Source organism: Monodelphis domestica, chromosome 5 (assembly GCF_027887165.1).
Source record: "Monodelphis domestica isolate mMonDom1 chromosome 5, mMonDom1.pri, whole genome shotgun sequence".
Taxonomy (NCBI): domain Eukaryota; kingdom Metazoa; phylum Chordata; class Mammalia; order Didelphimorphia; family Didelphidae; genus Monodelphis; species Monodelphis domestica.
This window is the reverse complement of record NC_077231.1, coordinates 162,431,322-162,458,695: the sequence shown is the minus strand read 5'-3', so window position 1 is coordinate 162,458,695 and position 27,374 is coordinate 162,431,322. Positions and strand designations below refer to the sequence as shown.

Genomic DNA, 27,374 nt, shown 5'->3' with positions numbered 1-27,374 from the left:
AAGGATAGCAATTGGAAAGCTTAAGTGCTCGATGAACTTCCATGCCATCAAACACCTCGGGAAAGACGTATATAGTTAGGTCATTTCCAGTGGGGTATGTATATAAATGCAGTGAAGAGTCACCGAAAAGTGAGATGATGTGGAGGGCTTAAAATCTGCACCAGTTGACATAGTAGCCATATTGAAGAGAGTCTCTGATGAATTTTTTTTTAATTTACTTTTTGATTAGTTGTTCAGATCCATGGTACCTATAGCTATACTGGTCTCATGTTTCCAATTTAAGATACATTTTTATAAGCAATTATTTTATGTCAAGTCTGATTTATTTTAGACCTTGTACATCTAGTTATTTTTATGTTAAGCAAAGAACTGGGATGTATTAGAGATTTTCATTTGATTTAGGCTTTTTAAATGGTATGTGGAAAAGAGAAAGCTATCAGGAAAGAGTTCATTCGACTCTACTTTTCTTACCCCTTCTACATGCCTTATCCTTTGTTTGTTTAGGTGGAGAATGCTTGGGCAAGGCAGACAGCTGGGCAGGGAAGATTCAGTGTTCACCCAGCTGTCCACAAGAAATCTTAATTATCTCTTTAGGATATTTGAAAAGATTCAATATGTTCCTGTGGTGTTAGTGGCCTTTGGATATATCTGTTACTTTATGAATAAAGAAGAAACAAGGCATTTCTGTGACAAAAATACAGGAAGGAAAGGAAAGAGAGACACAGAGAGAGAGAAATATTAGTGAAAGGACGTCAATGAAAATACATTCTAGCCCTACTTACAAAGACTTTGTGTCTTTCCATTGCCTTTTAGGCCCACTACAATTATAATGCTTTTAAAATTTACAATTATAATGCTTTTAAAAGCTTTTGTGGCAGAGTACAGCTTGGAATCATCAAATGAACTGCACAGCTTTCTGAAAGATCCAGCCTAGTCTACTTTTTCTTATCAATTTTGTTCCTAGATTAATGGGTTTATGCTCTATCTAAACAAAATAAATACTGAAGGACTAAGTCAATGGTCTGCAATTCCAACTATATGTCACTTTATGTTCTATATCTACTCTGTGTATATATATATATATATATATATATATATATATATATATAAATGATTAGGTAAATGTACTATTCATCTTATTTTGGATGTCTCATAAAGTATACTGAAAGTATATTTCCAGAATTCAAAACAATGTAAATGTAGTCATCCCTTTTTTTTATTTTCAATAAATATCATGATTATATTTAAGTATGTGTAATAATTGAGATTTACATATATATATATATTTATCTCCTACCCTAATCTCTTTATGAATGGATATATGTGTGTGTGCACGCATGTATGTGTTTATGTACATGTGGAAGCTTTAAAATTTCAAAGAGACTATCTTTCCTCAGAAACAAACTCTAGGCTTCCCCATTTTACCAATAGTAATCCTGTTTTTCTCTTCAGTTTTAAAACCTTAGATTGATCTTTGTCTTTTAGCTCATTTTTGTTCTCTATATTGCCAATTTGTCTATCATCCTCCAAATGTTGCATATATTTCAGGTATAATGAATTTTTGTGTTCATTTCTTCTATTCCATTCCCACTGAACATCATAACAGTTGAAATTTTTATCAGTTATATCTTGAACTATGTCACATTACTGCTCTTGCCCCCTTCATTCAAATCCTGAAAATTCATGTGCATTTTCAACTCTATACCTTTGTTCATATTTCCTGTCTCCAATAACGCCAAACATCTCCTTTCCTATATCAAATTCCTCCCTTTTATGTCTTGACTCATTCCCATATCCATCCATGAATCTTTCTTTGACCATAATGATCTTTTCTTCCACTGAGTTCCTATTGAATTTACTGCATTTAGCACTTGTGCGGCACAAAAAACATACATTTTTTTTTATTTTATAGAGAGAACAGAGCATTCAGGATAGCATAGAAGGTCTGTCTAAGTTAATAACATATATTTAGTGATAAAGGTGGAATAAAGTTCATATTGTCCATCTGATTCATTTTACAATTGAGAAAACTGAGGACAAGAGAAGTTGTGATTTGCTGTAAATCAAACAAGCTACAAATAATGAAGCTGGAATTTCAACATGGTTTATTACTAAACCTAGTTTCCTTATCATAGACCTCAATTCAAATATCAGCTATACCATTTATACTTATCAGACTCTGAAAAAATTTTAATTTCTTGAAGCCTCATCTTCCACATGTGTAAAACTTCACTCATCACAGTTTCATGTAGAAAGAACTTTGTATACTCTAAAGCACTATATATATGTGTATATATATATATATATATTTGTAAACTTCTATTATTTACAAACCTTTCTCCCTAACTAAAATTGTAAGTTCATGGAGAAAGATACCAATAAATATCAAATCACTGATTCAAATTTAAATCACATATCAACTCAATGTAGTTATCTAATAAGAATCATTTTATATAGAATTTGAAAGAAAGTATGAGTTTAAGGAAAATATGAGATTTATTTTGTACATGTTGATTTCAAGATGTTGACAGAATTTACAAGAGGAGATGCCCAGCAAACAAATAGCAAAAGTAATGTGAGAATTTCGAAAAGAAATTAGGACCAGATTTTGGAATTGTCTGCCTAGAAATGATCATTGAATCTCTAGGAATTGATGAATATCATCAAGTTAAAGAGAATAAAAGAACAAAGTTCAGTGCAAAACCTTTGGAGCCACTCCTAAACAATGTTGTTTGTCTTTCATTTTCTAAGAGGACCAATAGCATCATGGCATGATGCCTTGACAAGTTGAGTTGAAAGTTGACCTTGACAATAAGGAGTGACACCTCAACCACATAGATTTTTTCAAAGAAGGACAGGTAAAGATACAAATTTGGAAGGATAAAAGATTGAATGATGGGGAGCTGAAAAATTTTCTTGTTTTCTTAGTGGAGTAAGAGATGAGGTCAGCTTTTAAAACAGTAGTTCATTTTACAATAGGACTGAGGATTTAAGGAAAGAGAAGAAAGTTTAGAATGGGGATCATAGCTGACGGTATTTTTTTAAAGTTTTTAAAAAGTTTAAGGACTACTATCTATGAGAATTCAATTCATGATATCGATCAAAAATATTAAATTATCAGAGTCCAAGTTAATGAGATTCCACTATATGTTTAACCAATATTTATATGTTTATGTTTAACCAATTACACTACATATCTGTAGTTTTGGGAAATATAGTAACATTTAAAATAGATGTCTGAATAGAATCTTACTTGCATGTAATGTAAAAATAAAATAAATGTCTTCAGTATGTTTATTATTAGTAATTGGGCTGTGTAAGTAATGTTCAATTTATTTGATTCACATACTGTATTAGCAATAATGAGAGAAACAATTTATGTCTGTTTGTCATTATTAAGTTATGTAATCAGTGTTTGAATGGGAAAGCTTAGTAATAACAAGCTAATGTCCTCTTTTTCTTCAATCACAAATGAAAATGTCATATCAGCACCTTAAAATAAAAAAAAACTATATATCTCATAAAGCAGAGGTTGGTAAATGTAATAGCTCTTGGCTTCTCTCTTTATTTTTCTTATTTTTCTACTAAGAAGTTAGTTTTACATTATTAGAAAGCATATGATTATCCTAGTTACTTTTTAATGTGGCTACCTCTCTCCCCACAAACATCAGATCATAATTGTTTGATACTCAAGTTAATAATGAAAATAAAAATGTCACTATATCTGTATGACCCGAATCTCTAGAATTATACTGCTTCATTTTTTGAAGATACATACAGATACACACACACTTATGCACATATATTTCTTCATCTATAGGTATTCTACATTTAAGCAGGATACATGTTACTCTTTTCTGTTTTGTTGTATCTTGGTTGTGTACACTTCAAAAATTTTAAGATTTTGGAATGATGTTTGTGATTATGTAAGGGTTCCAAAATTCAAGAATCATAATGGAACAATTATCACAATTTAACAATTATTCTCATTAAAATACTCTCGTTGATGAGTCCCTTTAAAGGATTCTTTCTGGGAAGAGTGTTGATTATAATTCAGGAAAACTAAGTAAGGTGACTGATGATACTTCCATGTCTTATAAATCATAGAATCCCACAGTTAAAATGGATGAGAAGTATAATCTAACTAATACCTGATGCATGAATCCCTTCTCTATGGTCCCTGACAAATGATCACTTAGTCTCTAGTTCTATATGTCCAGAGACAGAAAGCTAATTTCTTTGTGATTCAAAAACTATGCAAACTAAGGGGGCAGCTGGCTAACTCAGTGGATTGAGAGACAGGCCTAGAGATGGGAGGTCCTAGGTTTAAATCCAGCCTCAGATGCTTCCCAGCTGTGTGACCTTGGCCATGTCACTTGACTCACATTGCCTAGCCCTTACCATTCTTTTGCCTTGGAACCAATACACAGTATTGATTATTGATTCCAAGATGGAAGGTAAGGGTTTAAAAAAAAAAGCTATGCAAACTGAAATGAGAAAATAAAATGCCCTGGCTTGAGAACCAGGTAATACACAGATTTCAGAAATTTCTATGAAAAATACCTTTTTAAAAAAGATCAGTCATCTTCAGTGCCAAAGGGATTCCAAGAGAAATTATGAAATAATCTGTTTGCCTATATGCCTTCCTACTTCCCCTTTTCTCCTTTTTGATATCTCATAGTCACCAGTTCTGTGTCCCATGTTTGCTCTTGGCAGACTGTCAAATAATAATAACCAGTAAAATATTAAAGGAAGGATTAGCCACTAGGGATCATTGTCCTCTCATAGAGGACTTTTAGTTATAGAAATCACTTTAAAATCTAAAGAAATCCAGCTATAAATGTGGAAGGACAGACAAGGTAGAAGGAAATAGCAAATATCTATCTTCCAATTGCATTAAAGATTATTATGATCTTGTCTCCACTTAAGAAAAATAACTTTATGGAATAATTGTTTATTTCTATTTATTCTGCATAGAAATAAAGAGTAGTTCTTCAAGTAGCCATCCCAGTTATGGCAGCAGTGTCAACACCACATAATAATCAACCTTTATTGAAGAGAACACAAAGGCGTCATTTTAGGTGTTTGATTTGATTTATTATGGCTCTTTTTAAAAATAATAATACTTTTGATTAGTTAGTTCATGATAAAAAGAATATTGAGACATAAGCAGAAGCATGGCTTTCCATATATTGTATATATTCAATTATTTTAAGTTGTTTCTTTTAGCCTTAGTGACTTTTTTCTGTCCAGCCTCTTGTTTAAAAAAATTAGGGAGGCTTAGGGAATTTATTTGGAATAAATCTTCTTTTTATAACACTACATTTATATATCTGCACCAGTGGAGATAATTCTTTACTGTTTGAGTCATTTATTTGCTGTTTTAATTATTTCCCAATAGCATTCTCACTTTTATCTTTCCACCACATCATATTGAAGCAATATTTAATGATGAGAATGTCTAAGAATTTTGTTGTAAGGTTGAACTAAGCAATCATAAAGATGTTTAGAAAAAGAAAAGGATGTGTCAAGGCAGGGCAAACTGCTTGTTCAATACTGCCTTTTTTTTTTTTACTTATGACTACTGTATTTTTCACTATATTTTGATTGATTGCATCATAGTTAAATATCTCATACCAAATAATGATTATGGCAAGAAAGAACAAATAGCAAACTATGTTCTTATTTATGCAAGGGTAAAATTAGGGTTGTTGACTGAATATATTATACTAGTGGTTACCAGGGATTAAAATTCAATCCCAATAAAATACTCAAGTCAGCTTGGGATTTTTATGGTGGTTTAATTACAATAGAGGGAAGAAATTAAGAAGAGAGAAAAAAAGGGAATTGGAGTGCTCTGGAAAGCCAGATAGGACTTGGAGGACAAGGAAAGGAAGAAAGGAGGAATCAGTCACCTCAATGCCAAGCTACAAATGCCAAAACCCACCAAGACACCAAGAATGCCACCATGAGCCCCCAAAGTTGAAAAAACTCCAATGTCTCTGAGAGCCCAACGTCTCTGAGACTGAGAGAGTGAGAACCTGGAGAGAGGAAGTGACGTGAAATATATAGACTGTTCTTTACATCATTTCCTGCATCTCACATGTACCAATGGTAGCTTAAGCTTGACTTAGGACAACCCAGAGCATCTGTCAGTTGTTTCTTATTTGTTACTTGCTAGCACATGTTGGTCATAGGCCATCCTCCTCAACACTTAATCCTTAAGAAGGGGTGTATACATTCCTGGTTGCTAGAATTCTAAGACTAAGCAAAGTGGAGAAAATCTAAAATTCACATTTATACTTTGTATGATATTTTTATATTTTTATGATCATAAATAATAAATTATAATTTCCACATACAGATTATGTATGTGGTCAATGTAGGTAATGTATATGTCCACCCTGGTCTTTTTAAATGTAACTCTTGAATGCAAGAGTAGGTATTTCCTGAGGCCTTTTTGTCTCTCTCTAAAGAAGATGGATTCCTGCCTGGAAAGGAGTAGGAAAAGAGGGCATAGGACTCTCGTTATTCTACTCTTCTCAGATAGTGGGAGCAGAATGGAATTATAGCTATCTGTTCCACATTCTCTAAGCTTTGTTAGTCCATAGCAGTGATAGTCAACCTTTTAGAAACTGAATGCCCAAACTGGAACACTCACACTGCATGTGAGCTCCCTGTTTCACCCTAAACAGGGGAAGGAAGAAGCACTCCTATTGGGCTTCTGGGTAGAGGGGTGAGTGATATGAGAAATGTCCTCAGGCACACATAAAGAAGGGGAAGGAAGCAACCCCCTCTGGCACATGTGCCATAGGTTTGCCAACACAGGTCTATAGGAAGTAACATTTAAGTTCAAACCATAATCCTATTGATAGCTATCTGTTAATGAGGAAGGAATGTCCTATACTGCCTCCAAAGGCTTTTCCCTCCCTTCCCACAAAATGATAGGCAAACTGAAAGAATGAAACATAGTGATTTATCACTTTTGATCAAATTGATAAGAAACAAAAATTAGAGAAGATGTGCAGATTTGAAGATACAAACCAATGCACAGAATAGGTGAGTCCTTTCACCAAGGGTGGGGAGTAGGCATCAAGGGAGAAATAAGTGAGGAGAGTGGTTGGGAAAAGACAGAATCAGAGGCAGAAAAAGGGAAACATGGAAAGAGGAATGCAGAGACAGGAGACCAGAATCTCATTCCAAAGGAAATTCCATTAAATTTTCTGTGTGGCAATATAAAAATAAGCACAAGCTTACGGAATTATTTTTTCTACATGCTGGCTTCTTCATAAAATCTTTCTCTCCTGAGATCCCTCTCTAAAGAGAGTCTGGAACCTCTTGTATTTTCTCTTAAAGTCCAAAACTAAAAAAAAATAAAATAAAATCTCCCCTCCCCCAGCTCTTTTCAGTTCTATTCTTCACAAATGCAAAAAACATTAAGTACACATTTTCTTCACAATTAAGTCTTCAGGAAATGTCTAGGTTTGAGCCTCAGGTTATAATAAAATGTCTGAATTTCATACTTTGATTTTTAAAGGAAATATGGTATTATGTATCAGAAAGAGAGGGAAAGAGAGAGAAAGGAAAGAGAAAGCACTTTGAAATGTTGATATTTAATGTGAAACCTAAATACATTTGATCACCATAAGAATATTTAAAGACAAAATATGAGGAAAGACAAAAAATAAGCATGAAATGAAAGAGAACTATCTTAATGGACATACTGAACTCTTATGTGTTATACATTAAAGTGGAACTCTATTTAAGAAAATCAAATCAAGATGAACTGAACCTGACCAAATATAGACAGAAAGAATGTGAGCTAGAGAAGTTAAATGACTTAACCAAGGTAACATAAATTATAAATGACTGAGTGAGAAATTAACTGCTCTTTCCCATGGGAACTTACCTTCAAGAAACTACCAGATAGATTCTTGTTCTAGACTGAACAATAATCTACCATGCTCCTTGAATTGGAATACCCCTGAGTACCCTTTTTTGGTTTCTTGGTTTCTCTTATTATATTTGGGCTTCTCCTAGATACCCTAGCCACAGGCAACAGCCTCATTCCCAAGCTCCTTTGTAACTAGTCAGTTGTTTCTCTGATTATATTCCCTAAAACATATATAACACTCTGAGTTCTTCAGTTTGATGTAAATTCACTCAAGGGAAATTATCATTCATAGTGTATTTTCCTAGAGACATTGTTCTCAGAGTCTCAAAGCTTTAGCTCAGTGTAGCACTGGTGTATGTGCACATGACTGTGTGGTGGCCATAAGAGCATTGTCTCTGTTATCCTAGAAAGACATTTTCTTTGTAACTGTTTTGGAGGTTTTATATTTTCTAGTTGACAGTTGAAATATATAAGTTCTTTGCAAAATTAAAGCACTATATAAATGCTATTATTAGTATTCATTATGTAGTCCAGCTATCACACAGATGCAAATATATGAATATATACTTCAGTATCCTAGTAGTAGTCGTAGTCTCTTGGTAACTGAGGATGACGATTGTCTTTGTGCACTTTCATCTATGATAGATGAGTGTGCACAAAGACACTTGTGCGTGAAGGAGATTTAAGTGGAAAAGTCGATGCACAGAGACAGTCCCACTCTCTCGGCATTGGAAGCCTGGGTCCAGTGGCATGAAAAGTCGTTACATCTGGAGACTTCCTCAGCTGCATTGGATGGCCGTGTTGTCTTTTGTGCTCCAACACGCCCTGAGCACTCCACAGTGCTTTGCTGCGTCGCCATCTCAGCCATTGAACCTTCTTATTGGTTTCTTCTGTTCCGCCGAAGCAGTCTTCACATGCTGGGTGAGCAAAGCCTTGGTTCACCAGGGGTCGATGACCCGATGGCTACCCTCACAAGGTTTAGCCGGCCTGTCGAAGCCGTTGCCAGGGGTGTGGCAGCTGCTGCATGCTAGCAGCTACTGGAAGCCACAAGTGAGAGCTGGGTGTCAGGTGGGGGTCAGAGGCTGGAGAGCTGCCCTAGGAGGGCACGACAAGCCCTCCATACCAGAGATACTACCCCTCCCTGAGCACCCCATACACCAACTTGGGAAGGTAGGGAGAGCAAATAGGTACAATTCCCTGGAATAAGAAAAAGAGATATCCCATTCCACCCTCATTTCTGTTAACAATCAAAGGAATATAGAAGAAGTCACCTGATTGGCCAATATGGGGTCAATTTTCAGATAAGACATATGGGTTGCTTGACATGCGTAATTGTGAGAAAACCCCTTGCATCAATCTTTGGATCTCATTGGGTCAGCATAACCTTAGTCCTTAGCAAAGGGCCTCTCAGCAGGTAGAGGTGATCCAGCTTCCCAGACACATGGAGCCAGTTGCAAAAATGAACTGTAAGCATTGTGTGGATATTACAAGATCAGTTTCAATTAAGGTAGAGAATAAACTTCCTCATGGTTAGTGATCAAAATTGGAATGGGTTACTTCAGAAGTAATGAGTTCCTTTGAATGTAGAGTTTTTAAGAAGATATTAACCAAGAACACATGTGAAACCCAGTGGAATTGTGTGCCGGCTATGGGAGAAGTGGTGGAAGGTGACGGGGGGCGGGGGGGGGGGAGGAAAAGATAATGATCATTGTTTCCAATGAATAATGTTTGTAAATAACCAAATAAAATAATGCTTAAAAAGTAAAAAAAAAAAGAAGAAGATATTCAATGATTCACTGGAGATATGGAGATGGAATCCATGATTGGAGAAGGGATTGGATGTCATTGCTTTTGACTCAAAAGTTTGGAATTCCCGCACAATCACTGTAGTCTTAGGATATTTGGTTTCCTGCTGATTTTAATGCTATTTAAAATCAGAGCTTCTCTTTGGCCTTTAGCCAAGCATCAAGAAACATTTACAATTGACTAGCACATGAAATCATAGAATTATAGGTCAAGATCTGGAAGGGCCTGAGAGCTCATCTATTCCAAACTACTCAATTTACAGAGGCAGGCACTGAAGTCCATGGAGTTTAGATGAGTTTCCCAAGATCCCACATGTGATTTGATCTCCAATCTTTTGAATTTAGTTAATGCTCTTTGCCTTGTACCATGTCTTCCAAATTAGCTCTGAGCAGTGGTCTCCATAAGACAGGAGATGGTATCTGTGCATGCAGTTCATGAATAAGAATTGACATGATCTACACATCACATCAGAGGGAATGGGCATCTTCAGAATAAGGTGGAGCTGAGACAAAGTACCATCTCCAAGACTGTAGAAGAGGTGAAGAAAATCATCCATGAATTGACCTCAGTAATCAGTCTCAAAAGACATTAGATTCCAACCCATTTCTAAATCAGACCTTTACAATGAGAACATAAAGGTTTTGGCACCTAACCAGTTCCTTATCACAGTCCCCCTTAAAGGATTGGTTGGGTATAAAAAGCAACAGAACCGAAGGTGGTGGTATTATTCCTTGAGTGGCTCTCCCCAGGTCTCTCCAGTTCGGGATCCTGAAGATTTGTACCAATGGCTGGAAGTAAATCAGTTTTTGAAGTCTCTGCAGCAGTGGCATGAAATGGATGTGATTATGGAAGGAGACATCATACCAGCAAAGGTCCTTCAAGTGTTCCAGAATCTGGTGGATATCTCAATTAAGACCTGCAGCTGCTCTAGAAAAGCCAACCTACTAGACTCTTATGGTTCCACAGTTCGACTAGAAATAGAGACATCAGTATGTCAGGTGGAAGTAGAATTGGTTCCTGTGGTAGAGATCTTCAACCAATGGTGTGACAAGGCTCGGTGGCCTCGATGTTTGAAGCGGTGGCCTTCTCGGGAGAAAGCAGAAGGTGTTAAGTCAATTGGGTTTAGCCTGATGGCTTGCTCCAGTTTCCACTGGCAATTGAACTTCTCTCAAGCTGAGTATATGCTGATGGAGGGGATAGATGAGGACGGTGGTTGCCGAAAGACATATTTCCAGGTCCTGAGGCAGATGAAAGAGGATGTTTGGTGTCCCGGAAACAGACCTATCATCACATCTCAGCATCTTAAGATGGTTCTGTTTTGGACTTGTGAGAAGTACCCACATGCCAAAGACTGGAAAATTTTCACAGTATCCTTTCTGCGCCTGGTCCATAAGCTGCACAAGTGTGTGTCCCAGCACTTCTTGAAACATATTTTGTTGATAGAAACAACATGTTTCAGAATGTCAGCATAAATGACTTGGATGCCATAGCCCAAAAGCTGACCCTTTTTCTAGAGAATCCAGTACTCTGCTGGACCTGAGTGCTAGGAAGGGTCTCCAAGGCTTCCAGGGGTCAATTCCTCTTGACCTTGCCTGACTTCTCCTTTGAGATTCACTCAAGTGGATGTTAGAACTCTGACCACTTTGCCTCAGTCCTGACATCAGAAGAAACATAAACCAAGAGCATTTAAAACTGGATCCTACAAAGTCCCACTCATTTACCTTACCTGGTTTGGATCAAATATTTCATTTCTAAACTACCTTACTTGGGAGCTGAGCCTGGACAAGCTAAAGATTGTGAACTTTTAAATAATTCTGTGTTTATTTGCCCCTACTCAGTCTAGTCACTGCCTAATAGAGAGGGGAGAATGGAGCTTGTAGACTTGAATCATGGTAATATGATGTGTTTCCATTTCACTGACTAGAGACATGCCATTTATTTGTCCATCCCTACTTCTATCAATGCTTACTTCTCCAGGATATTGTGAAGCTACTGATGCCCTTTCAGTAGAAAGACCCTTGAACAGCCCAAAGTGTTATTAGAAGCAGACTTCTGCACCTAGGATGAAGACTTTACCTATATCATCATTGAAAAGAATATGTCTAATAGCTACCTGTGTTAATATTTCACTAGCTGTTCTCAGTACTTTACTAATCTCTGTTTCACCTGAGTCCCTTCCTTTAGCTTCTTCCATAGAAAGAAAAAGAATTATATCAATGGCCTGCAAATATATGAGAGATCAATGAGATGAGTGGGTGTGGAAACTGGCTGCTATCCTAGTAGTGATTTTTTGACAAACAGTAGGTTCTGAAAAAGTATAACTCATAATTATCTGAAAGAATCATTTTATTCCCCAATGAAGGTTTATTTCACCTTCATTTTCCAGTGTATATATTTATTTTATTTATTCATATAAAAATAATTTTGGCCTTATCTAGTTCATTCATTGGTCATTTATAACTCCTTTATAAAACTTTTGAGATTTCATAAGGATCTGGAACATTCTATTTTCTTTCTGAAATCCTTTAGGATTACATCTACAGGAAAATTCTACCAATCAACATACTCCAACCCCAAGTACCCTTTTTGCCTTTTTAGCTTCTCTTAGACCACTCCCTGGTACCCCAGCCTAAAACTACCATCTCTTTCTCAAGTCGCTTGTAACCAGTCAGTGTGTGTTTCCTTTCTTTCATTGCCCAGATTGTACATAGGACTCTAAGTTCTTCAGTTCTTTGGAGGTACAGAGTTCCCAGAGTCCCAGAGCTTGTCTCTGTGTGGTATCTTGTGCCTGACTCTGCATAGTGGCCTATCAGAAAATTGTCTTCCTTTTCCTGAATAAAGATTTGTTCTTTATACCTACTTTTGTGATTCTGTGTTTTTCAAGGTTTACAACACATATATACAGATATGCATATATATTTAGTTAAATATGTTCATATATCAAAATAAATATAAATTCTTTTTGAAGAAGGAAGAAATATAAGTAAATTAGATTATGAAACATTTCACAAAGAAATTGGAACTTGAGTTTTGAAGAAAACTAAAACTTTTTTAAAGTTCAGGAAAGGGAGAAATACATCCCAAGCAGGGAAGATGGGCAAACACAAAGGCACAGAGAATGAAGGAAAGTAAAACATGAAGAGCAGTAAGAAAACTAGTTTGTTATGAACTTATACAGATATTAAGTACTATGTGGGCATGTTAGGGGACAATACCTTCTAAGTCTGAGATGTCTTCCAAATAGAAAAATGCCCATAAGTACCTCCAAGTCCTTTGCCTGCTCTATGATCTTTCCATAATGACAAAATGGATTGATTTAATCAAGTCAAATTAATTATTTCAACAGACTTCATATTTTCCCAGTTTTTCAAACTACATATTGAACCTGATCTTGGCCCTGGAAATGCATTTTCCCCTTGAAAGCCCAAATCTAAAAAATAATACCAACTATTCATCCATTAAATAAATACTTATGACTCATATTTCTTTCAAATGTAAATTTTTTGGGGAAAAGACTGCACTAAATTATTTTTGAGAGTCAGTTTAGTGTTTGCTGATATTTAGGATGGCTCTATATTCATTCATGGCATGTCTGAATGTCTCAGAAAATAATATATTTATGACAGATATTCTCTTTGGATGGAATAGCTAGATATTTTATCCTCTACTTACAAATCAAAAGACCAGGATGGTCTTTAATTTTCAGGACAGAAGGAAGAAATTAAAAAGGAAAGTTAGAGGTTTTTTTATATTCCAGTACAAATGAAGGAAAAAAACTATTTGGTCCTTCATGTATATTGACATATACAATACTTCATTCTAATAGGCTATGTCCTCATTGCACTTTCTGAGACTACAGCATATTAACCAATTCAAAGGGAAATTTTTGAAGTTTTTATAAAATTAATATTGATAGATTGTCGTCAGGAAATTGAAAATTAGAAGCACTTTGAACAGAGTGAAGAGAAAGCAAGCTTCCTTTCGACAAGATAAATATCCCTGCCAAAATGTATGTAAATGTATGGTAATTAGTGTTATCAGTACAATATTTTCAAGAGACAGTGAACTACTTTAAAATCTGATTAAATCCTGAATAAGCAGTACAAAAGGTCAGTTGAATATAAGTTTCTAGGACAAAATTCTAATAGCAGGGATGAAGCCAACATTATTGAATCATGTATAATTTCAGGTGTTATTTAAAATCAGAAATTTATTTTAATCAGTTTTTTTCCCTGAGTATGACTAAGAAAAAATGATACATTAGTACCATTCTAATATTCTATTTCAGGACTTCAAAGGCCTCAAGATTTTAAAGGCAAAGTTACTTCCTCTGCTGCTGGAGATAACACTCATGGAGCACTTAGCTTTAAGCAATTAAAGGTTTACAAAGTGTTTCTTAAATATATATGCATATATATATATGTGTGTGTGTGATACAATGATTTATTAGTGATAAATTCTAATGTATAAATTCACCAGACCATATTCTATATATTTATTAAATAGATATATGCAATTTATGTATATATATAATTAGTTCGATGATTTATTAATTTAACATGATATATAATCTTACATGGATGTTATAATGCATTCTAAGATACAATAAAGTATATTGTTATTATTTCTCAACTGCTGACTCTATTCTGGGACTTCACTGACTTCTCTATTATGCCCTTTATTTGGTACCTTCACCACCTTTCCTCCCCACTACACATATTTTAAGGAAAATTTTATGTACTTTCCCACCCTGTTAGATTGGAAGCGTCTTAAGGACAGGAACTGTCTTTCTTTTTTGTATCACCAAAACTTAGCCCAGTACTTGCTAATTGATAATTTTATGTATTATATCATACAATGTAACAATGTAGATATAGATTCAGCATTATAAGTGGTATACAGTCTACTGAACTAGACTTTATTAAGTCAATATAATTTTTTACTGTGATTCATATGAATCATAGAAAGCACTTTGCAAAACTTTAAGCGCCTAAGGAACCAAAATGTTTCATTTTTGTTGTTGTCCAATTACCTGGGGTTTTTTTCAGTTGTTTCTGACTTTTTATTCCTGTTGTGTTTTTCTGGGCAAATATTCTTGAGTGATTTGCCATTTTACAGTGACTTTTCCAGGGTTACACAGTAAGTGTGTGAGGCCAGATTTGAACTCAGGAAGATAACTCTTCCTGACTCCATGACCAGAACCAGATCTACTACACCATCTAACACATAAAATATATAAATGTTAGCTATGATTATATATAAATTCATGAAGAATTTGTTAACTATTACAATACAGTAACTGAAGTATGTATGTATATATAGACATATATATGAATGCCTATCCACCCTATTAGAAAGTACATGTTTTGCCATGGGTTCTAAAGTTAGTAAATATTTCAGTGGGATTTCTACTCAGGTATTTCTTATTTGAAGCCCTGAATTTTGTTAATTATGGCAAGCTGTTTTTCCTGAAACAGATGACTTTGAGGAGAAATAGATAGATAGAAAGATGGATATATAAATACATAGATTCATAGATGGAGAGAAATACAAAAATAGGAAGATTGATAAATTCAATATAAATATATGCATGAATGCATAGATAGATGAATATGTGGATAGAAGGATGGATGAACAGATGGAAGTTTGTATTGATTGATGACAGAGACAGAAATATATATACAGAGATAAATAGGATATTTATTAAATATATATACCAGGCAATGTTCTGTGTTGGAGATAAAAAAATAAAAGCATAAAACAAGAAAAATTCTGTCTTGTTACAGTTTGATAGATGAAGACAGCATATAAAGGAGAAATGGAAGGGAAGAAAAGGGGAATGGTTTTCCTAAAATGGTGATTCTACCAAGGGAAGGATATTGCAAATGAGAACCAATGAATCCAGGAAGGTAGTTTCTCATAATGTCAATGATGCATGTAGGGAGAAGGAAAAGGATTCTGGAAAGTATATGGATGAGTTAAAAAAAAAAAAGAAGAAAGCCCTTACCTTGATCAAAATAACCAAATGATTTCTATGCATTATCCTCTTGGAACTAAATTACTTAGGTTAGTCCAGGACAAAAGATATATAGTATATATTTGGTTTTGTACACCCAAACTTTCCAACTTGATTAGGATATGTCAGAGCTTGTGCTTTGTTCATACAGCCATCAAGAACCAGGGTCACATTTATGACACAGTGTGATATCAGAGTAGTGGTTTTTAATGGATGAAATGATTATAATTTTTCCTAGTGGAGCAAAAAAGTATAAATGCATCTCTAATATTTTGTTATTTCTGCAAATACTAAATATTATTTGCAAGGACATAATTATCCTCTTAAACTCTATTAGGTTAACAATGGAGAAGTCAGGTGGCACAGCAGATAGATTTCCAGGTCTAGTGTCAGGAAGACTCAGCTTTCTGAGTTCAAATCTGGCTTTAGACACTTACTAGCTGTGAGACCATGGGTAAGTCACTTAACCCTGTTTGTCTCAGTTTCCTTACTTGTAAAATGAACTGAAGTAGGAAATGTAAAACCACTCCTGTATCTTTGCCAAGAAAATCCCAAATGGTGTCATAAAGTCAGACATAACTGAAACAGTTCAACAATATCAGTAGGAATGAAAGGTTAATAATAGAGGAGTTCCATTTTAAGCTTATTCTTCTCCTATGTTATACTGCTTATGTATGTGTGATGGGAATGGGGGGAAGGTGTGTCAAGAAAAATCTGAAAGAAAGAAGTGATCGAGGGAATCCATTCTTTGGACCTGGACATTAATATGTTAGGATCACAGACTTGGAACTGGAAGAGAACTTCGATGCCAATGAGCCCCACCCTTTCATTTTAAAGATGAAGAACTAAAGGCTTAAACAGCACATGGCCCTACAGATAGTAATCAAAGTAGAATAATCCTAGCTCTGGGGTCAGGAGACTTTGGTCTTAGTCCTTCTACTACTTAGTGTCAGCATGACTTTGAATAGTCATTTAACTTCTCTTGGTCTCAGGTTACTTGACTCTAAAATGAGAATTCTGAACCTCCAAAGGTTCTTTCCAGCTCTGTATTTATTGCTATAATCTTCTACACAGAAAATCTGGGATCCAAACCCAGGTTCACTGACTCCAAATTCAATGTAGTTCAATGGTACCATATTTCCTAGCTAGCCCCTTGCTGAGGCATAGAAGTTGTTGTCATTTCCCCAAGGCAAATGTGCTTCACTGAGCAAAGGATTAGCTATAAATTGCATGTGTGATACCATTGGAGAGGCTGCCATGAGCACCCTTTATATACTAAAAATAGCAACAGTAGAGTTTTAAAAGTCAGATATATTTATTTTGTTCTGGATTTGTGATGTTCATTGGCATATTGAACTCTTTGGTGAGGAAACCCCCCAAATTACCAAAGATTATGAAGACCTTCTGAACTTCTTATAGCCTTAGAGAGCTGCTTGAGGCACTGAGAGTTTAAGTGACTTGTCCTGGGTCACACAGCTGGGCACTCACCTTATGCTTACCAACTTTAAAGCCAGATTTTTGGGCAAGAGGCTTCATTCTCTCTCATAGTACAACAAAAACTACTTCAATAACTCAAATAATAAAATTTTCTTTCTAATTCAACTCTACAATTGTATTCATCAATGTTTTAAGACTTTCCTCTTCAAGTCTTCTGATGGCTCATCATAGTAGGAAGGTGGCCCTGAGTTTTCAAAGGTTATAAAAGCATAGTATAAATTCTGGTAGACTGTACTATACCAGAAAACCTTTGAGGATAAGCCTGGTAATTTGCAGTAGGTTTGTTGTTTGAAGACCAACTTAATTTTATCTGCAGGAGCTCATTAACAAATCTTGTCATCTCTGCCTCCACAATATAGCTCCCATCTGTCTCCTTCTCTCTACTCAAATGTCCACTGCCACAGTTTCAGGCCCTCGTTTCCTCTATTCTGGCTATTGCAATAGCCTCTTAATTGGTCTTCCTGACTAGAGTCTCTCCTCATTCCAATCCATCCTCCTGCAGCTGCCAAAAGGATTTTTTTTCTAAAATACAGGTTGGACCATGTAACTCCCCTTTTCAATAAACACAAATGTCTCCCTATTGTCCCTGGAATCACATTTAAACTCCTCTAGTGGCTTTTAAAACTTTGTGTACACATGCCCCAACCTACCTTTGCAGTCTTGTTATTATACATTTACTCCTCACTGCACCATCTATGGTCCAATTAGATTGGCATTCCTGTTCTTCACACACAAAACTCCATATCACACAATGGATCCTCAAACTCTGTGGCAATAAAGAGATGGCACTACACCCCATATATACTGCCAGGCCTCCTTCTCCCTCAAAAACCCTCGACTCCATTCTAAGCCATTTATTTTTAAAAGCCCAAGTTCAGTTCTAAGAAATTATTTCCCAATATCACCCAGGGAATAAGGCAGGGGAAAGAAAAGCAAGCCATAATTCCTAATAAATTTAGTCTCTACTTGAAGACCCTCAGTATGAGGGAAGTCATCCCTTCTTACAGCAAGACATATTTATCCATTAAAGCAGTCTAAATTTATATTATTGGCTTACAATTGCATGAATTGAAGAGGTCCACTGGAATAAAGTAAGCACTTAATAAATGGTTTTTCTTTTGTCTTATTTTTTCATTCATTCTATGATTTTTAAATAGATCCATGTAAAACATATACACAATTCTTACATAGATAGTTCTAAAGACAATGTGATGGTACACTTAGAGAACCCTAGAGAATCAACTAAAAAACCAGTTGAAATAATTTACAACTTCAGCAAAGTCAGAGAATATAAAATAAATGCAAATCAATCATTAGTATTTTTATACTACCAAAAAGTACAGTAGCAAGAGATAGAAAATTTTCATAACAAACTCCTAAAGAATTATTTTATAGAGCTAGAAAAAATAATAACAAAATTGATGTGGAAGAACAAAAGGTCAAGAATAACAAGGGAATCAAAGGGGCAGGGGGAAGGTAAAGAAAGAACAACTAGCAATACCAGATTTCAAACTATATTACAAAGCAATAATCATCAAAACAATCTGGTCCTAGCTAGAAATAGAGTGATAGATCAGTGGAAAAAATTGAGTACATAATAGCCAGTAGTAAATGATCATAGTAATCTAGTGTTTGATAAACCCAAAGATACCAACTTTTGGGACAAGAGTTCATTATTTAACAAAAACTGCTAGGAAAACTAAAAAGCAATTTGGTCAAAAATAGGCGTAGACCAGCATTTCATGCTCTATAACAAAATAAAGTCAAGATAGGTACTTGATATTGATGTAAAGGGTGACATCATAAGCAAATTAGTGGAGCGAGAAAAATGTGTCTGTAAGATTTATGAATTTCTTATGGGATATAAAATGGATAATTTTGATTATATTATATTAAATTTTTGGTACAAATAAAACCAATTGGATGAAATTAAAAGGAAAGCAAAAAGTTGTCTTTCTCTGATAAAGACCTCATTTTTCAAATACATAGAAAGCTGAGTAAAATTCCTAAGAATACAAATCATTATTCAGTTGATACATAGTCAACCAATATCATCAGGGAATTTTCAGAAGAAGAAATTAAAACTATCATTAGTAATATAAAAATGCTCTAAATCACTATTGTTTAAAGAAATAAAAACTTAAGGCAATTTGATACCTATTAGAGTAGCTAACATAACAGAAAAACAAATGCTGTTGAGGATGTGGAAAAATAGGCACAATGACACACTGCTAGTAGAGTTGTAAATTCACTGAATCATTCTGGTAAACAATTAGAACTTATACTCCAAGGTTTATACACTTTGATGTATCAATATTGTTATTAGATCTACATCTTACATAGAGCTAAGGAAAAGGATATATATGCACCAAAAATATTTTAGAAACTTTTTTATTGACAAAGAATTGTAGACTGAATGAGCATGCATCAGTTGGGATATAGCTAAATAGGTATAAGAAAGTGATGGAATATTATTGTGGTTTAAGAAATACTGAAGATTGTGGTTTAGTAAAACCTGGGAAAGACATAAGGAAAGTAAAATGAGCATAACCAAAAAAACAATATTCCATTCTTGAAATACTTATCATTTTGTCTCAATCAAGTGATACAGCTTCAGAAGCAATGATTTTCAATGAATAAGAAGAATAACTTTATGAAAGAATTTTATTAGATGTATAAATATTTGATTTTCTATGAGATACAAATTACATGTTTATATAAGACAAAAGACATTCATTAACTTAGTAAGAGAAAATGTCAAACTGTATCTTGAATAGAGGTGGAATTAATCCCCAAATATGAAAATGAACACTAGAGGATTAGAATTCATCAGTCTGCCTTATGTTGTAGAACACAAGGAATATGTCAAGGTATTAGTTAAATTAGATGTATCAATATAGACGAAATCAAATTGAGACAAATAGAGAAAGAAGAAACTACATATTAAATACCTACTATGTGTTGGGAAATGTGAATTAAAGTACAAGATTGAAACAATCCCTACTTGCAAGCAGCTTTTTTTTTTGCTTTTTCATATCCTAATAGAACATAATTAGATTTAACTTTTCTGAAATTCATGTACATCAAGACACTTCTAGAAGTCAGAGTAACAAGAGCAATAGCTTTTCTTTGTTTAATCATGTTTTGTTTTTAAGATATACAACATTACAAATGAGGAGAGGGAAAGCAGGAAGAAGAAAACCCACTTCAAAGAAAATGCAAGAACAAAAACTGCATACAGTAAGAAAGGGGAAAAAGAAGGGAAAAACACGCCAGTTCCTTACGAATTCAGTAGACTATATGAACCAAACTATTGCAGTTAACAATTGACCTAATGTAAAATAAGTTATAGAATTTCAACATTATAAGAGAACACAGGGTCTTCCTAGTCTAAATCATGCCTGAAAAAAAATCCTTTTTACAACATAGCTAGCAAGTGGACATCTAGTCTTATCTTAAAGACTTCTAATGAAAGGGAACCATTGCCTCCTAATACAATCCATTCTACATTGAGGAAGTGCTAAATTTTACTCATGTAAATTTTCCCAATTTATAACATTAATTTGTCCCTTTCTACTACTTGCTGCTCCAGAAATAGAAAGAATGGGAGAATTACAGTCACAGGCACAGAAAAGGGGAAAGGTTGGCAAAGGAGATTCATTAAACCAGTATATGTTTGGTAGGGATTTGCCAAAAAAACCTGCTTCAGAATCATACAGTATCATATTTATAAAGGACCTCAGAGAACATCTGGGACAATATCATCCTGTCAAAAATAAGAAAACTAAGGCCATTGAAAATATGATTATTTATCTAAATATTTACCAGACAAATCTTTCTTTTAAGAGACACAAACTATTACTATTTATATTATCCTTTGGAAATTTTAGCATTAAAATTTTATAATTTTAACTCCTATGAAGCAGAAATATGAAAGTGAAGAGGCTGAAGTAGAAAGAAAAGAAAACAATGAAGTAAATGAAGTAAACCAATTTTATTTCCAAAAACAGAGTGAGAAGAGGGAGGGAGTTTTTGTTTATTGTAAAAGATTCACACTTCAAGAAAGTATGTGGTTTCCTATACCTCTGATGCTGAACTTTTTATATGCATAGTCACTTATCAGCTGCAAATAGATTCAGTCCAAACTATTGAACCAAATCAGGCTCTATTCCAGGGATATATGAGTAACCTTGAATCTGTAGCTCACTGACCCAATGTCCTATCCATTAATCAATTAGTGTGTATTAAGTGCATACTCTATGCCTGTTTCTGTGCTAGGTTCTGGGTTTACCTTGCTGTATATCCTAACCTGACCTTGAATCCCCAATTCCTTTAAAAATAATGAAGAGCCATCTCAGAGTTACATAAGGATGTTTTTAGAAAGGGTAAAATTTAAGTTGAAGGAAGAAAACTAAGAGAATTTTTTCATTAACCTAGACCTAAGCTGGATCAACTCTCCTAAGCTGACCAGTCCTAGACTGGTATAGAAGGAATTGGAATGGATTAAAAAGTTTATGTTCAACTGCCATATCAAAATGTTTTCTCATGTTTAGCTTGGTGTCCTCTAAAAGCCCCAAGTCTCTTTTCCATGAGACCTTGTCTACCCATACATTTTTCATACACACTTTAGGCAGACTCCTCCACAAGTTCGCTCATCATTCATGGGAAATATTAGCTCAGATGGAAGAGTACAATGGTAGAATATCATGCATGGAAAACACACATGTGATGAAGGAAACTTTAGTTAGATTTTTGCTAGCATCTTCAATATCTCCTGAAATAGTCTATAAGTTTGAGGACAGAGATCATCCCTTTACAATCTGGCTCCACTTTCTACAATGATTTCAAATCATCTACTCATATTCCAACTTAGCTGGCAGACTTGTTCTCAAAACATAACACTGCATTTTCAGCTTTTCTAATAGTTCATACCTTGTGTCTATAACACATTCATAACCTGCACCATTTAGAATCCATTCTGGAAAACACTCAGCCTATTAGATGAGACCATGCTTGATCTCCTCAGTTATTCATGTTCTCATCAGTTTTTATTTGTATCACCTGTATATGTATAGAACTGTCCATTTACTTGTTTCCCTCTGGGTAGGCAAAATCTGTTTTCTTCCTATCCTGAGCCTTTACTCTAGTTTCATACATAAATTGGATATTTAATGAATGCTTATTGAATGAATTAATTATTAGACACTCCCCAAAAGACCTTATTTTTGTGACTTATTTTTAGCTTCTTTCAAGTTCCAGCTAAATTCCTATCTTATCCAAGAAGTCTTTTTCAATCCTCCTTAACCTCCTTAATCTCAGTGCCTTTCCTATAAGACCACTTCCAATTTATCCTGTATCTTGTTCTGATGTAATTGTTTGCAAGCATTTTCTTCCATTAAACTGGGAGTTATTTGAAAGCAGGTTTGTCTTTTTTATCCTTCCTTATATTCCTGAAATTTACGTACAGTAGCTGGCATATAATAGGTGTTTAATAGAGGCTTGTTTTCTAATTTGGCATTCTATAAGTGTTGGTGATTAATTTAACCTTTTATAGATAGTGCCATCCCATTCATACCAACAAAGTATGCAACAAAAAAACAACCCTAGCTTATGGCATTTAAAAATTTTCCCACAATTATATACTTTGTACTTTATTTCATATATTAATTTGGAGTTTTGAAGAATACCACAATCAGCTCCAAAAATCAGGAGAGAAATCTGAGATAAAGTATATGTTTTCTACATTGGAAAAAGACTTGAAATTATCTCAGAGTATTCTCACTCAAAGATTCTATGATTCTATTGTTTCCCTAAAAGGAGCACAAGAATTTTAAGGGCAAGGACTGTTTTATTTAGACTTTTTATTGCTAGTGCATGTCAATACTAAATGCAGAGTAGGAGCTTGATAAATGTTTACTGATCTAAAAATAAACACAATGCTACTTGGAAATTCTCATATAAAAAGATAGGTAATATTGTTTTTTCTATCATATGGGAACTCTTGAGAAATAGAATTCCATTTTACTCTATGAACAGGTAACTTGAAGGCAAATATACTATAACCTAGAATGGGACAATGCATAAAGTAGAGGGTGGTCATTGGCATTAATAAATGATTGTCCTTATCTCTGAAGAACAATTCTATTTAACTGGTTTGTTATAGCATGATATATATGAAGAGAAATTTATTTCCATTTAAAATATCATGGTGCTATTTCAAAATACATTGTCTTATTTTTATACTATTTTATTAATAGAACGCAGGTAATATATTGGGTATAGGTAAAATACTTAATAAACTTTAAATTCCATTAAATATAAATTATTTTTCATCAAGAAAATCATCATTATGGAAATCTGAGTAGTCAAAGCAAAAGCCTTGTTAATGAATACTAAAAAATTTTCCTTCTTTACCCTATACTTCCCCTTCTCTCTATTCTCATCTTAAGTGTTAAATTCTTCTTGTACAACTTCATTTTTTTAGCATGAAAAGAGGAGATAAGAGAGAGGCTACCAGTTTTCCAGGCTATCTTTACTATTAATCAATTATTTTGTATTCATACATGACTTGTCTTCACAGGAATTTTACTACACAGAATCCATATTGACCTATTTTCAAAGCTCTTTAATGACCTGGCAAAGATATCACAGCCACTTTTAATGTAACTGTAAAATGCAATAAAATATGTAAGATATTTTTGAAGGAGGAGGAGGAGGAAATGGCAGTAAGATATTTCACTATATATTGTTTTCCTTTGAACTTTAGATGGCTCTTCCTTCTTCTTGTGCTACTGACCTCTTCTCAGGTATGCTGTAGAAAATGACTATATTATTCTGCATTCAGTTTTTAATTTGTTCTTCATTACAATTAAGGTATTTAAAATCAGTATTCACTATTTAGAACATCTTACATAGGGATCATCCTTAATTCACCAAATTTTAAAAATATAAACCCAGGATATGTTAGCTTTCTAAAATTTGATGGGAATCCAAATGTTAGCATTTATTAGATTTATGGGGGAAAGTAATCCAGCTGACAGTTTGTTATGCAGACACATACAAGTAAAAATATTTTTGTTAACATCTTTTACAAATGTTGGCCTTAAGATAGTAGAATAACATGGTAGTGTGTGGGATGAAATGTGAAAAAAAAAATGTGCAGAGTTGAGTGTTTAATGAAATATTTCCCCTTTGGGTTTGTGTGTATATGTGTGCCTTTCCCCAACCCCCAACCAGCTGGAGACCAAAGTAGGTCTGTTCTATTTTGCAAAAGAATTGTAGAATCCATTCATTTTATTTCCTTTGGGCAAGGTTAAGTATACAGTAATTATAGATTAAATTCTTCTATTTCAAGAAATGTCCATCAAGTATAGCAATGATGTCTTATTTATCTTGATGTTTTATTGTTTTTCTCCAACCCTTCTGAAATGTTTCACAATTCAAATGATCCTGATCCCTGAGCATATCCTCAGTTACATGTGGACATGCATTCCTTCCACTAAACTGGCCGACAAAGGCAATGCCTTGGCCGAGGGCCAGGTATTTCTATTTGGCCTAGTTCCTATATTTCTGATTTACACTTTGAGCATTTGGGATTGAAAACCAAAAGCAAACTGGAGTGTAGCACAGCATCATTAAGGTGACTCCTTTGTGTATCCTAAGCTTAAGCACAAGGCTGTTGTTGCTAATTTTCTCTGAAACAGATGGAAAAGGTGCATTTTTTAAATGCCATAGGACAACAGAATTCAGTACCAAACTAGACTGGGTTACATGGGAAACAAATATCTCATACTAATAAGAGTGTAGAGTTAAAAGAGACCTTAGAAGGCATTCAATCCAATCTCGTAACCATAAACGAATCTGCTCTACAATTGACTAACAGCTAGAAATGTAGCCAGTGCCAGAACAATTTCAGGAAGATCTCACTAACTCTGATGACATTCCTTGGTATTCTTGCCTAAATCTTTTCTCTAGAACATTACTATTGCTTATGGAGAGAGGCAGACAGACAGACAGACAGAGAGACAGAAAGAGACAGAGAGACAGAATGACAATTGAAGGCAAAGCATATACTAAGCACTTCTTACATACCTGGCACTTGCTAAATACAAGCAAAAACAGAAGACAGCCCTTGTCCTAAAGCAGTTTGCTTTCCTGTGGAGAAATAAAAATTATTTTAAAAGGACTTGAAAAGCAGGGAGATACGTAGATAGGGATAAGGTGTAGAGGTGTTCTGGTGCATCATATCCTGAGTTTAAAGAGACCATGATGTCTAGAAACATCCATGTTGAAGGGCCATGGTCCTTGCTGTCTCTTCTATCATCTGTATATTGATCTATGTATAGGTCTGTTCAATTGGCTCCTTAAGTCTTTTTGGTATGAGTAATTGATTCAATATATATTAAATATGTATAATATATATTATAATTTTTTATGTGCTAGATGCTGAGGTAGAAAGAAAAGACCAAAAGAAATGCAAAAAAGCTCACCAAGAGCTTAGATTTTTGTTTTTGTTTTTTTGAGGAAAACAAGAAAGATGTGGATAAGAATATTAAATATATGGAGAAAGAGTAGGATAGAACCATCAATTTTAAAGTATTTCTAACTGAGGAAAAAAACCTCAGGCAATGCCAATAATGGCATAATAGAAAGATTTCTCAGCATGTGTTTAGAAAGTCATGGGTTTGAATCCCAAATAAAATGATGATTCATTGTATAATTATAGACAAATCACTTTGGTCTCTTGGCTGAATTTTCATCTAAAAGAGTAAGAAGTTAGAATGAACAGTTTTCAAGGTCCCTTTTATCCCTACATTTTATGATTGTGTGATTTGTACCTCCATTGAAGCTTAAAGTCTCAGACATATCTTGTGTACTTAAGGGTAGAAGACACTGGGAATCCCAGCCCTCCCCTGCCTGAACTCTACAGCACTGCAGCCCAGGCCAACTTGAGTCTTTCCCAAAGCCTTGTCTGTTTGTAAAAGAGTTTGAGGGGCTTTGAGGAATCTAGTTCAGGTTCCTAGAACTTTCTCACTGGGACAAATAGTACCTAAGCCTTCCCTAAGCATCGTTTGCTGACCAAGCCTATGACAGAACAGCCTCACCTTTCTGCTTCTTCCAGCACAGCACTCCCAGAACCAGAGCCTGAAGCCAGTGCAATCCTAGCAAGGCTCAAATCCAGCCTAAAGAAATCAGCCCTCCTCATTCCTAGGAGTGTCTGGCCTTCACCAGAAGCTAGAGGAAAACTGTCGAAGAAAAGTCATAGGCTAAATCCTGCTGAGCAGACACTGAATCCTGTATCTGGAACTCAGCTAGGGAGGAGGTCCAAAGCTCAGAAACCATGGAAGAGGAGGCTATACAGAGGCAATACTATGAAGAGAGCTGGAAGACTTGTGACCATGGAGAAACTCCCAAGAAGGCCCTAATACCAGAAATGCCTCGGAGACCCTTGAAGGAGAAGCCTAGTTTAGCCAACCATACTCAAGATCAATTGTGAATGACAACCAGTATCAGTAATGCAAGGATCTGAGAAAACTCCAAGGGCCTCCTGAAAAAATGGCTAATTACTGACCTAAAAGGAACTGATGGAGTCTGAATGCAAATTAAAGCATATCATTCTTCACTTTATACCCTTCTTTGAATTTTTCTTTAATGTAAACAATGTGTCTTCATTCACAACACATACACATGTACAACCTTTATCATATTCCTGCTATTTGGGGAAGAGGGAGGGTTGGGAAAGAAAGATAATATGGATTGCAAAATATCAAAGAATTATTATTTAAAAGTATCAACATGTAATCTGGATAAAAATCTTAAAACCCAATATAAAAAAAATAAATTAAGAAAGTCTTAAACCCCAAATAAATTTTAAAAAAAGTCTATATAAATAAATAAAACTTTCAGGTCAAAATAGTCAAAACTGAATTCTATCAAATTTTGTAAGAAGAAATAGTTACAGTACTACATAAATTGTAATATTCAGTAAAGAAGTTATTTTTCTATTCTTCTTTGATTTTAAAATTTTATTCATATTTTAATAATCTAAATCTGTAATCAAGCACTTTTCAGAAGAAAAATTCTAAGTTATCAATTATCACAAAAATGCTCTAAATAATTACAAATGCCAGTGTATATATTTATAATATATACTACTATCAT

At 34.6% G+C, this 27,374-nt stretch overlaps 1 protein-coding gene across 1 annotated transcript in view; it reads left to right on the top strand.

Annotated features, from left to right (window-relative positions):
* Positions 1 to 11,297, top strand: part of LOC100619251 (protein mab-21-like 3) — a 34,867-nt gene extending 23,570 nt beyond the window's left edge. Inside the window, 3 exon segments of the mRNA XM_056800652.1 lie at positions 10,172 to 10,277; positions 10,279 to 11,128; positions 11,131 to 11,297. Coding sequence (XP_056656630.1) covers positions 10,172 to 10,277; positions 10,279 to 11,128; positions 11,131 to 11,240 — 1,066 coding nt within the window. The 3' untranslated portion in view covers positions 11,241 to 11,297.
* Positions 11,298 to 27,374: the final 16,077 nt, after the last annotated feature.